The 13651-nt window shown below is 42.2% G+C and overlaps 1 protein-coding gene across 1 annotated transcript in view; it reads left to right on the top strand.

The window, feature by feature from the left end:
* The window catches only part of POLR3B (RNA polymerase III subunit B), a 132660-nt gene extending 119383 nt beyond the window's left edge, over positions 1-13277 (top strand). The window contains exons 26-28 of the mRNA XM_049783144.1: positions 3952-4065; positions 7214-7387; positions 13009-13277. Of these exons, the coding sequence (XP_049639101.1) occupies positions 3952-4065; positions 7214-7387; positions 13009-13138 (418 nt within the window). The 3' untranslated portion in view covers positions 13139-13277. The remainder of the gene's footprint in view (positions 1-3951; positions 4066-7213; positions 7388-13008) is intronic.
* The last annotated feature ends 374 nt before the right edge of the window (positions 13278-13651 follow it).

Here is a 13651-nt window from a genome sequence, read left to right as displayed (position 1 = left end):
TGTGTTTAACACAGTTGGGAAAAGATGTAGCTAAGTTCCAGGGACTGGAAGAGGTCAGAATGGCTGCAAGTGAAGAGGCAGGTTGTGTCCTGAGATGAGACAAGTGGGGACAATAGGTCACACTGGACAAGCACTGAGTAATCTTTCAACTGGAGACTGTTATGAATGGCAGAGCTTTGACACTCGGTTTATGCACAGTTTTAAAAGAGCGAATCAGTTGTGTGGCAGTTAAAACTTAGAGATACAGGGGCTGGAGAGACAGCATAGCGATAGGGCTTTTGCCTTGCAAGCAGCCCACCCAGGACCAATGGTGGTTTGAATCCCAGCATCCCATATGGTTCCCCATGTTTGCCAGGAGCAATTTCTGAGCAGAGAGCCGGGAGTAACCCTGATCACCGCCGGGTGGGCCCCCCCCCCCAAAATAAATAAAACACCAAAATTTTGAGATACAATGTTTATACCTTTCTTCTGACGTTGGTTCTATTTGTTTGGTTTATTGTCCTGAATGTTATCTTGTTTTACTTTCTTCTTTTTTGAGTTTGTTTTGTTTGTGGCCACTCTAAACTAAGCTGTACTCAAGGCTTACTCCTGGCTCTGTGCTCTGGGATCACTTCTGTCATTGCACAGGGAACCTTGTGTGCTGCTAGGATTAAACCAGGGTTAGTCACTTCAAGGCAAGTGTCTTACCCAAGTACTATTTCTCTGGCCCTCTTTTTTATAAAAAAAATTCTTTTTATAGGTGAAGTGACGTGATAACAATAGACTTGACATATTTGCCTTTGGTGGGTACAGTTTCTTTTTTGGTTTATTTGTTTTGGTTTGTGGGGGTTTTTTGTTTGGTTTTGGCTTTTTTGTTTTTGTTTTTTTGGGTCACACCTGGCAGCGCTCAGGTGTCACTCCTGGCTCTACGCTCAGAAATTGCTCCTGGCAGGCTCAGGGGATTATATGGGATGCTGGGATTCAAACCACTGTCCTACATGCAAGGCAACCGCCCTGCCTCAGTGCTGTCTCTCCAGCCCTGTTTTGGTTTGTTTTTTTGAGTCATACCCTGCGGCACTCAGAGTACCTCCTGATTGCGCTCAGAAATCACTTCTGGCAGATTCAGGGGACTATATGGGATGCCCAGGATCAAAACCGGGTTCATCCTGGGTCAGTAGCATGCAAGGCAAACACACTACCACTGTGTTATCACACTGGCCCTGTACAGTTTCAGTACCTCCATCCCGTCAAAATGTCTGCTACCACTGTTCCTATGTTATTGCTAAATCTTCTGAAATTTCAATAACATGAACATCAGTGAAAATCAACATGGAACTCTCTGAGAATAAGAGTTTGAATTTTGTACCACTAGTAGGCTATCCTGACATCATTCAAATAGTTCAAATAAGTGCTTTCTAAGATGGTTTATCCAGACTCAAGTAAGCAGACCATACTTGAGAAGTTACATAAAAGGACATTATAGAAAAAAATAATCATTTTGTACTACATATGTCAAATAAGCATTATACTTTAAAGTTATATAATGTTATATACCCATTAAGTTAGCAATAAAACAGGGTGAGAACGAGGGAAAAATTTAGAAAATTGATTAATCTTATTTACAAAAATGGTTCATTTCCGGAATGACTCCATTTCAAAAAACAGTTGTCTTACTGGCATGATCATCTTAGACTTTGCTTCTCCATCCAACAGATGTTGGCCAGAAAGTCACTAAAATCACTTAATGAGTTTGGTGGATCTTGCTGAACATACTTTCACTGAAAGACAGGTGGATCTGCTTAATTCTTCTCCATAGCTTCAAGTTGTCTATATATTGCGTTAATATTTTTATTTCTTTGCCGTTTACCTCAGTGCCAGTATTTGAGAATCACTAGCTTGGCTCATTAGTTAAAGTTCCTTAGAAACTTGCTGCATGGTACATTCACCCACCAATCTTCACCCCTTATAACAGTCTTGAGCCTAGCTAGGAGGACCCATTACATGAGGCTTGATTCAGTTGATGACGGAATGATATCTCTCATCAGTTCCCTGAGCAACCAAATTATGGAATAGAGCATCATCATAGAGCCGGAAAGAACCTTGATTTGGCCACCTTGTCCTACAGCCAGAGGACTTAAGATAATGGTGATCATGTGACCACTGTGTAGCAACAGAGACAAGATAGTGCCTGAGAAAAAAACCTACTTTGCATCTGTGCATAAGCCACCAAAGTGGCTAAATAGCTGCAAAAGCCTTTAGCATAGTCTAATGTCTACCTGTCTGGTCTCTATAGGGATTACCCCAGTGGTGCTTAGGGATCCGTGTGGTGTCAGGTACAAAAACCAGATACTCACATGTAAGGCATGTGCTGTGTGCCAGTTGAGCAAGCCTCTGCTGGAGTTTACCAAACACTCAAGTGCCTTTCTGCCATGCTTATTGCTTCTTTTTTCTAACCTTCATAAGTGGCTCAAACTTACTTGGTTAAAACTGTGCAGTGCCTCAGGGAGAGCAGTAGGTCCTGCAGTATCACTCACCAGGTCTTTATTAATTCTTCTACTCTTGAGTTCTGAGTTTTATCTTAAAAATAGATAATACAGGGGCCGAGTGATAGCATGGAGGTAAGGCATTTGCCTTGCATGCAGAAGGTCGGTGGTTCGAATCTCGGTGTCCCATATGGTCCCCTGAGCCTGCCAGGAGCAACTTCTGAGCATAGAGCCAGGAGTAACCCTTGAGTGCTGCCAGGTGTGCCCCCCCACCCCCGCCGCAAAAAAAAAGTTAATATAGCATTACCTTTCCTGATCAGGGTCTGTGTTAAATCATGGATTAAATGACCCTTGGAAGAATCTTTATTTCCTTTGAGACAGTTAACACACACACAAAAAAAAATTTAGACATGTGGATCCCATGATTTCTTTTGTTCCAGACTAAAGGAAAAAATGTTTCTTCTGTCAAAGCTCTTAAATAATCACTCTTTCTAAAAGAGCTCACTAACTTTTTTTTCTAAAGATTATATCAGCTGTGTAGCACTTTTCCATGGAACCAGTTTAATGCCAGGATCAAAGTGACAAGGAGACAAAGTTGTACTTAACCTGTGGAAAAGTAATTGAAAGCTATTAAATGGAAATTCTAATATGTTTATATAGTTTATATATGTTAATGTGTTTATATATGTCTTTGAAGAAAGAAAACCATGAGTTGAGATTGAATGTTGTTGGGATGGAAGGAACATGGCTTCACAAAGGCAATCAAGGACAGTATTGGGTGGGAGGTGGAGGGATTAAGAGAGCCATGTGAATACCCAGTGAGTTTATGAGTGTTTCCGGTAAAGCTACTAGGGTGGTTCAAAGGGTCTGAAGCAGGTACATGAAGAAGCCATTGGTTGCACATGATAAATGAATGTTGGGGAAAGGGAACAGGAGATGAATTAGCGATACACAAGAACTAGGTATGTTATGCCTTCTGGTCATTCATGGGACAGAAAAACATTGGAAATTCTGAGCAGAAGAAAGGCCTGTGGAGATTTACATTTTAGAAGGAATCACCTTGGCTTGCTGTATAAGAATGTGTTGTTGAGAGCCAAGAGTAGATTTAGAGGATTATCTTGGTGCTCAGGCCAGAAAGAATAGAGACCTGGCTAGGGTATAGGATCAAAGGAAAGGCCATACTATATAGTGTTTCTCAGTCATTTCTTAAGTAATAGATCTTTTCGTGTTTTCATGGTACTTGGTGTTTCAGATCAACCTTTTTATTCACTCCTAATCATTGTTACCTACCCTGTCACAAACCTGATCATAAGCAGAAAAGGACTCCCTAGGATAGTCCTATAAAAGGCTGTTTCTAGAATTTCTTTTCTGTCTGCCGCCCTCCCTCCCTCATACTCTTCCTTCCTTCCCTTTTTTCTCTATTCCTCCTTCCCTTCCTTTATCATGAAAGAACTATAGCACTTTGGATTGCCTCTGCTCTTTCTTTCAGTGAGCCCTTGGAAGCATACATCTATTTCGGACCCGTATATTATCAGAAGCTGAAACACATGGTGCTGGACAAGATGCATGCCCGGGCCCGGGGTCCTCGGGCCGTTCTCACCAGGTAAGAGAAAATAATTATAAAATGACTTTCTGGTGGGGCTAATTGATTCAATAGATTGATATAATAGATCTTATCAACTATTATTATCAATTATTATTACCTACATGGTAATTACAGCCTACATGGGTTTAATTCCCAGCACTCCATATGGTCCCTTGAGGCCTGCCCCAAGTGGTCTCAAGCGCTGCATGTGTGGCTTCAACACAACAACAATAAAGAGAATTGCTCACGTAATTAGCAGTTGCATTATGTCTATCGTGCATTTCCCAGATATAGCAATAAGCAAACTTAACAAAAATTTGTTTTCCAGAGATGTCAGAATTGTGGGTATAAGGCAGCACAGAAAGCACATGCCAAATTGGCATGAAGAAATAACAACTACTCAAGGTCGCTTTATTATATGAAAACAGACTCTTCATGGGTTTTGCCAGCAAGTTTCCTGTGCACACCAATTCATAAATAGGGTTTTTCCCAAGAATAGTTCATGTATGAGTGAGGGTTTTTTTCAGCTTCCATGTCATTGCTGTTATTATGTTTTCACCTGTTAGGCTCCTGTACTAGAGACATCTTTGAACAAGTTCCAGGAGGTTTGAGTCCATTTGCACCCTGTTTGTCAGGGCAGCCTCAATTCCAAGCAGTTTCTGTGTAATGATGAATAGTACAGCTGTTGGGAAGGAGAAATCACAAATGCTAAGTTCCACTTGTCCCAGTGGAAAGGCCTGGTTTAGGGCAGTCTTGCTCTCTTTCATGAGTACCAGTCATGTGCTAGAACTGCAGTTACGATCATTTACCACATCTGGAGGCATTTGGGGGTATTGCATCAGAGGGAGAAGCTCCTGGTTGCTGGCAGCAGAGGCCAGAGAGGTTGTAAAATACCTACCATGTAAAATACTTGACATAATTACAGAACAGCTCCACCCCCAAAGAATTAATTTCACATGGAGGGTCAGGGCCTTGGAGTCAGATGCAGATGAACAGGAGCACAGTGCCTCCTTGTACACCACCTGGAACCTTAGATGCGACACTTAGCTTCCCTTAGTTTTAATTTTTCTCATCTGTGAAGTAGATGGTGATATTCAGCATCACAAGGAGCTAGTGGAACAAATGGTTTCCGTCCATAGCAATGCTACATGATATACTGGTTCCCTCCTCACTACTTATATGCTCCAGGACAGAGCAAAGAGAGAGCTGGCACTGGCAGTGTCCAGGTTTGCTTGGCTGGAATTTTCACCAAGGGAGAGGCAGAAACAACTTAATCCCTCAGCCATTTGATACTGAGCAAATCATGTGTGAATAAGATTGCAGAAGAGGGAAAAGAAGTTGAGATTTTTGGAGAGTAATCACCCCAGGAATGAGACCCTCCTGGGTTAGCTGTATCTCTCCCCAAATGTTGTCTCTGGAATAGTCAGTTCACTTACAACATGACACATGAATGTGCCATAGTAGCATGACTGACAAAGTAGTCATTTATTTTTTCTTTATTTTTGGCTTTGTTCCATAATAAAAAGTTAATTGGGTTTTTTTTTTGTTATTTTATCATATTTTATTATTTTTTATATCTTTAAGCACTATGATTACAAATGTGATTATAGTTGGGTTTCAGTCATAAAAAGAACACCACTCTTCACCAGTGCAACATCTCTGTATTCCATAGGAAAATTGCCTGGAATACCTTTATACCTAGTCAATTATATTATTAAAATCGTGAGTTCTGCCTGCGTATGGTCACACCACCTATACTTTGTCCAGACACCACTGTGAGAGATGAGGGAGGTTCTGCCCTGGGGGTTCCACCCATCAATGCAAGCATGTGAGTGTTGTGCTCAGTTATGAGGTTTCTACTCCAAGGTACACATTAGGTCTATTTTCATTTTCACAAGTGTGTGTTCTTTCAACATAATCGTGTACAACTTCAGGGGCTTGAGCAAAAGTACCGTGAGTAGGGCATTTTCTTTGCCTGCGGCCAACCCACGTTCTGTTCCTGATACTCCAGGTGGTCTCTTGTGCCCTGCTGGGAGTTATCCCTGCCTGACTGCAAAACCAGGAGTAAGCCCTGAGCACAGATGGGTGTGGTCCCAAAGCAAACAAATCTACAACCAAATAAATAATCTACAACATAAATAGTCTACAGCGTAAATTGTACCCATTGTAACTTACAACTTTCACTGGTCAAATTTTAGCTTGTGTTTGCATGAAGCTTATTAATGTTCTTAGTTGCAAGGCAGCAATAGCAAGTTCAAAGACTAGAAAAAGGCAAGCAAGAGATTATGGCCCACTCCACTTTGGGTCCCTGCAAAGAGTCCAACTCCCCAGGATACAGTCAGAGAGCTCACTTAGACTTTCCATTTCCTCTTTTCTTTTTTTAAAACATGATTCGTCATCAGGATCTAGGAGGGGTTGTCTGGGTTCTTTTAGAATATTCTCATTTTTCCTGAATTTCTGGGTTCTTAACCTTTCATGCTCAGTCCCAGCATACCCCTGCGCTGCAGGAAACCCATTCAGAGGGGGAATAATTTCTCACTCAACCATTGCCCACCAGCGGAATACAATGTTTTCTACACAACAGAAAGACTTGTGTGGAACACAGGAAGCACCAGATGTCTCTGAGGCCTCCTCATCTATTCCAAATTTTATGAAAATTCTGCATTTTTCCATTTTAAAGGTATTTCTTGATAATAAAACTCTTCCCTGAGAGACCCAGCAATATCAACAATGGGGACTTTGGTTTCTTCCATAATCTTTGCTGCCTAGTTGTTCTGCTTTTAAAGAAACATCTCTGAAAATATGTCAAACATTTGTCCTTGTTAAAAGACTAGAGCCTAATAATGACAGTGACACTCACCCTGCACCTTTACGATTCAGCATTGTTTCACTTCAGTTTGTAATACTCGCTACTAATTATTTTCATTGAATAATAACAGTAGGAGCCACACGTATTTCTGCCATCACTTCTCCTTTAAGGCTCATTGGGATGAGTTTCTTTCCATACTTTTTATAAAAGGGGCCAAGAGGCTGGTGGCCGGCATGCTCACAGACACTGCCAATGAAGTGGCTTAAAACAACCCTGCTTGGAGCTTCTGCTCTTGGTCAGCTGCTTCTTCGTTTTGTTTCATATAATAGTAACACCTTTGTCTGATGTGTTTTAAAGGCAGCCCACTGAAGGTCGGTCTCGAGATGGTGGTTTGCGTCTTGGAGAAATGGAACGTGACTGTTTAATCGGTTATGGAGCCAGTATGCTTTTACTGGAGAGACTAATGATTTCAAGTGATGCCTTTGAGGTTGATGTCTGTGGGCAGTGTGGACTTCTGGGATATTCTGGTTGGTAAGTGGATACCATATGTCTCTCATTCCACCCTCTGCCTCTTAAATCACAGTTCGAGACTTGACCGTGGCCCTACCCACATGTTCTTCCATTGCCACGTCCTCAGATTGGGGGATCTCTATCTCTGTGCTAGCTTCTGCTTTCCATGCTGCTACCCTTTACATTCCTGCAGAGTACAGACTCACCTTCTTTTTAATATCATCCCAAGTATTGGAGGAGATGGGGAAGGTGGAAGGAAGTATTGGATTTGGGGCCACACTTGGCGCTGCTCAGTGCTCTGTACACAGGTATCACTCTCAGCAGGGCTAGAGGCATCCTATGTAGTTCTGGGGATCAAACCATGATCAGCTACATGCAAGGCCAGTGCCTACTCACTGTGCTATATCTCCAACATATACCAAGTATCTTTTATAACACTGTTCTCCTGTAAAACTTCTAGCTGCCTGACCATGTGGATATTAGAACTACATCATTTTATATCTAGAAACTTTGTACATCTCCCATTTTCTCTTCCTCATTCCCAGGGAGAGACCATCCCAAGGGGACAGGGAGATCTAAAGGAACTGATTGCCAGGCTATAGAGTTGATGGTCCACCTTTCTACCCAGAGCCCCTCGACACCCAGTTCTAATTTCTGGCAACCTATGCAGCTAGTGTATTGGGCAAATAAAACAAATATAGACTCAAATGATTGGTCTTCCTCAAACAGTGTGTATCCTACTGCTTAAAAGACAAAATCAGCCAATAATTTGATGATTTTCTTATAATAGAGTAGATATGATCTGTGAAGAATGACAACAGAATCAAGAGACCCAAACCACAACAAGCTATTCACAAAACAGACCTGTTACACTAGCAGTCCAGGGGGCTAAGAGTGGAAGTATGGGACGCATCCTAGGCACAGTAGCGAAAAGAGGTCAATACTGGTGGTGGTTATTGCCCTAATTCACTGTCACTATGTACCTTAAATACAACTGTGAAAGACTTGTAATTCACATTGGTTTCAAAAATTTAAAAAAATTAACACAAAAGGTGACCATTTTTAGTTCATTCCTCTCATGATTCTTCAGGACTGGCATGACATTATTCTTTTTTTTTTTTTTTTTTTTTTTTTGGTTTTTGGGCCACACCCAGTAACACTCAGGGGTTACTCCTGGCTATGTGCTCAGAAGTTGCTCCTGGCTTGGGGGACCATATGGGACACCGGGGGATCGAACCGTGGTCCGTCCAAGGCTAGCGCAGGCAAGGCAGGCACCTTACCTTTAGCGCCACCGCCCGGCCCCGACATTATTCTTAAACCTGGCTTTTACTTATATCTGTGACATGAGACCTGATTTCAATTCATTTGGAATAAATTCCAAATATATTTATAAAAGTATATTTAGTGTGACATATGCATGCATATATACATATATATAATGTATACTGAAACAGTCTAGGGTCATAGGAAAACCCCTTGAACTTAGTTCAGTTAGGCTTAAGTCTTCAAATCTAGCACAAGGATTTTTAAGTAATTTACATTGCAAAGATGGGGCAATAGAGTTGGGGTTTTTTGTTTTGGTTTGGTTTTTTTTTTTGGTTTTTGGGCCACACCTGGTGACGCTCAGGGGTTATTCCTGGCTATGCGCTCAGAAGTCACTCCTGGATTGGGGGACCATATGGGACACCAGGGGATCCAACCGCAGTTCGTCCTAGGCTAGCGCAGGCAAGGCAGGCATCTTACCTCTAGCGCCACCGCCCTGCAATAGAGTTTTTATTAAACTAGAAATCATGAAACTTCAGAAAGGGTTTACTTTCCTTCACCATCCCACTGGCATTCCTTACTCTACCCCTGTCTCCTGAAGAGAGAGAAGTGGGGAGGGTAACCTGGTCCTCCACCTCCCTCTCTGCCTTACACTCAGGGGTTTCCTGTACACAGTAACTAGTCTCAGCAACAGTTCGGTTTGTATCTTCGTGCTTTACTTCTGTCTCATTTGGAGATCATGATGGTGGAGCCTTATTTTGTGTTCACTAAGTATTGTATCTGAAATCCTTTGAAAGGCCTCAATCAGGTGACACAGTATAAGGGTCTTGACTGTAATTCAAAGGCTTTAGATAGACTGTACGTCTGTTTTTGAGTGACCTATTTATACTCCTGTTGCCAACGGGGAAAAATCCTAATCCGGCCTAGTCACCTCGCTGCCTCCTGGTGGGCGGCTGGTGGACAGAGTAGCATAATGATGCTGTCCTTTCTGTCTTCCTTACCTGATCTTCTGTGCACTGAGCTGTGTGGGAGGGAGAGGGCTATTGGTTGGAGGAAGTCGCTCTTTAATGAACAGTACAATGGCGACTGAGTAATTAGAGCTGTTCAGAACCTTGAAACTGGCCTTTTGTCAGTGATTTGCACATTAGTAAGGCATTGCTATGGGGATGTTTACAGCAAGACTGTTGTTCTGCAGAAGACACAGAGGGCATAAGTCACAAAAGAGAGGTCCAGAAGGGAAACTGAAGAGAAAAGAAAATCTCTTTGAAGATAATTAGTTCATGGAAGATATTCTACTGGACAGTAATTTCTCATGGCCTCCTTTTTTTGCTGCCTTTACCCCTGAAATAATAGTTTGTTTATTGTTATCTGGGTAAAGATTCTACCTTTAGGAATTGTTCAGACAGGGGTAGGCAATTTGTGTCTAAAAACACATTAAAAATATAAACATATTTTGTGCACACGTATTATGTATATTGTAAATACATGTATGTGTATATATTCTGGAATACCTTTAATGACGAAGAAATATAATAGCAAAATATAGGGGGACTTTGTCAATTATGAATATATACATGAAAAATATAGGTTGATAAGCTTGAATTTAAATTATAGGGTAGGACTGGAGTTATAGAACAATGGTAGGGCATTTGCCTTGCACACGGCCAACCCAGGACAGACCTGGGTTCAATCCCTGGCATCCCATAAGGTCCCCTGAGCCTACGAGGAGCAATTTCTGAGTGCAGAGCCAGGAGTAAGCCCTGAGCACTGCCTAATGTGACCCAAAGAGATAATTTTTCAAAAAAAGTATAGGATGATTCTAGAGAGGAAAATCAACAAGAAGTCCTTTAAATCCATTTCTCTAGTTTCTTATAGCATACATAAGTTAGATTAGCCCACGCATATTAAAAGCATAAATTTCAAGAATAAGGAGAGCTGCAGGGATTAAAGTTCTTGCTTTACATGTGGCCAACCCTGGTTTGATCCCCTGCACCACCAGGTTTCCTGAGCACAAGCAAGAGTAACCAGAACTATGAGTAGCTCCCTGAGCACCACTGGGTGTTGCCCAGAAAACCTGAAAACAAGTACAATCACATAATTATTAAATAATACTGCATTAAAGAGTCCTGGTGATTTTTTTAAGCAAAAGGCTTGGTCACATTTGTCTTTCTTTTTGATGAGACCAGACACTCGTTAGTCTAGTTCTCGGAGCTTGCCAGGAGCGATTTCTGAGCATAGAGCCAGGAGTAACCCCTGAGCAACTGCCGAGTGTGACCCAAAAACAAACAAACAAACAAACATCTTGTTGTAGATGATTTGAGAGTCTTTTATTCTTTTTGAAGCCCATCTGAAAATTTTTCTTAGGATATTATGTTTTCCGTTCAACTATATGTCTCAGACACCTTTGTATTCTAGAGCTGTGGAGTCCACATGGTCATGTTTGATGACAGTGTTGTATTCTATGCACATATCTTGTAATCCCCAAGCCAGTTTTCTGTTGGGCATTGAAGCAGTCTCCTGCTTTGTCTTACTGTAAATAGTGTTGACCATAGATCAAACCTTTTTCCACTCTCATGATCACTGAACCAGTGATACACACAGTTAACTGTTTCACTCATATTAGCTTGAGAAGAGCCTTCATAGTTCCATGGGACACTTTCCTTCAGACCCTTGTTAGCTTGCAGTCTTCTAAGTCTCAGCACTCCTTTGTTTTGCTCTCCCATTCCCTTCTGTTAACAGGGACAACCTATTTTGATACTTAATAAAGTTTCAAAGTGTAGACATGAATAACTTATGTTCCCACTGCCCAGCCCCTTGAGGTGCGAAATGAGATCATATTTTGGTCCAAAATAAGAAGGTATCCACTTCCTTGTGGTCCTTCTTCAGTTGCGGCCCTTGTTGAAGACTTACACTTGGCCTGCCAACTTTTCTTGGAGGAAGAGAAAACAAAGCCCTAATTGGAACAGCAGGAAAATTAGTTTGGGCCATGGGCTGTGTGAGGATTAAGTAGAAATCCATGTGTACACATGGGTCCCTTAGTTTTGTCCTAGACAGCACATGGTAAAAACCTAGAAGTTTCCAGAGCTGATGAAAGTGATCAAGCGGGAAGTGCAAAAATAATTAGCAGTTGATTGGACACTATCTTCCTGTATGAATGTCACATCTTTCTCATCTCACGCCAAGTTTCTCAATGACAGAAAGCAAATAACAATTGTTGATCTTTTCTAGAATAGATGCTAGCATATATTAGCTACAGATAGAGATGTTAGATAAATTGATTTATGTTGCATTCAGTGGGCCAAAGAGATGACCTAAAGAACTGGAGCACTGGCCAGAGTGATAGCACAGCAGTAGGGCGTTTGCCTTGCATGTGCTTACCCAGGACAGACCTGGGTTCTATCCCCAGTGTCCCATGTGGTCCCCAAGCCAGGAGTGATTTCTGAGCTCATAGCCAGGAGTAACCCCAGAGTGTTACCAGGTGTGGCCCAAAAGACAAAAAAGGAAAAATAAAAAAACTGGGACACATTCTTTTTTTTTTTTTTTTTGGTTTTTGGGCCACACCCTGTGACGCTCAGGGGTTACTCCTGGCTATGCGCTCAGAAGTTGCTCCTGGCTTGGGGGACCATATGGGACACCGGGGGATCGAACCGCGGTCCGTCCTAGGTTAGCGCAGGCAAGGCAGGCACCTTACCTCCAGCGCCACAGCCCGGCCCCGGGACACATTCTTTTAATAAGGCAGCCCCAGGTGCAATCTCAGATACTGTATTGTACCCCAAGCACTGGTAGGTGCAACTTCTAAGCACCAATCACTGCCAGGAGCCCTTTCTGAGCCAGGTGTTCTCCAGTCCCTCCCCACAAATTAGAATGTATTTAACAATGAAAACCTATGAATCTGAGTAACTTTCGAACAGTTTAAATTTCTGGGAATTCATTCCAACAAGTGTAGAAATGTTTTGCATTTCAAGGAGAAAATTTTGGAAGTATATTAGTAACTGGTTCAAATTGTTGCTTTTATTTATGTGGGGTTATGAGTATTTGGGGGTCACACCTGACATGATTTAGGAACAGCTTCTGGCTCTGCACACAGGACTCAGTTCTCGCAGTGCTCAGGGGACTGGGAGATACCAAGGATTTCAACCAAGTCTTTCTCATGCAAAGCATCCATGTACCCTTTTGAGCTGTCTCTCTAGCCCCAAAGTGCCTGCTTTTAAAATCAAGGGAATAATGCTGGTTTTTCTTCTCACTACATGGGATGCTTCTTTTTCTTTGTATTTTTTTCTTTGTGATTGAGCTTGTGGAAATACTCCAGCTTCCTGCCCCCAAGCCCTTGTTTCTGAATTCCAGTTGGTCCCACTCACTCATGCTTATTTTGGTTTCAGGTGCCACTTCTGCAAGTCGTCCTGCCATGTATCTTCCCTGCGCATTCCCTATGCCTGCAAGTTGCTCTTTCAGGAACTTCAGTCTATGAACATTATCCCCAGGTTAAAACTATCTAAATACAATGAGTAAGAAGGGGAAAGACCTTCCTCCAGCACAGTAGAGCAGGGAAGGGAGCGACTGCTTCCTCTAACGAGATGCCCACGGCATGGACTTTGACGCGGCCACTGGATTTGATTCTCACACAGACTTAGCCTCAAAGAGAAACTTCTTTTTCCTTTTTTTTTTTTTTTTTTTTTTTTTGGTTTTTGGGTCACACCCGGCGGTGCTCAGGGGTTACTCCTGACTGTCTGCTCAGAAATAGGTCCTGGCAGGCATGGGGGACCATATGGGACACCGGGATTCGAACCAACCACCTTTGGTCCTGATCGGCTGCTTGCAAGGCAAACGCCGCTGTGCTATCTCTTCGGGCCCTCAAAGAGAAACTTCTAATTATGCTCCATATCTTGAAACTTACTCCAGAAAAAGAACATTCAGGACTCCATTCTGCATGATATCATCTGGCTGATGGAACTGGAGTTTCATGGAAAGCAGAGGAAGTGAAGAATTGAGCTGGATGGAATAGGCCAGCTACTGTGAGCAGCA

The sequence above is a fragment of the Suncus etruscus genome, chromosome 11 (genome assembly GCF_024139225.1).
Source record: "Suncus etruscus isolate mSunEtr1 chromosome 11, mSunEtr1.pri.cur, whole genome shotgun sequence".
Lineage (NCBI taxonomy): Eukaryota > Metazoa > Chordata > Mammalia > Eulipotyphla > Soricidae > Suncus > Suncus etruscus.
The sequence above is the reverse complement of the archived record's forward strand: the minus strand, read 5'-3'. Positions and strand labels throughout refer to the sequence as shown.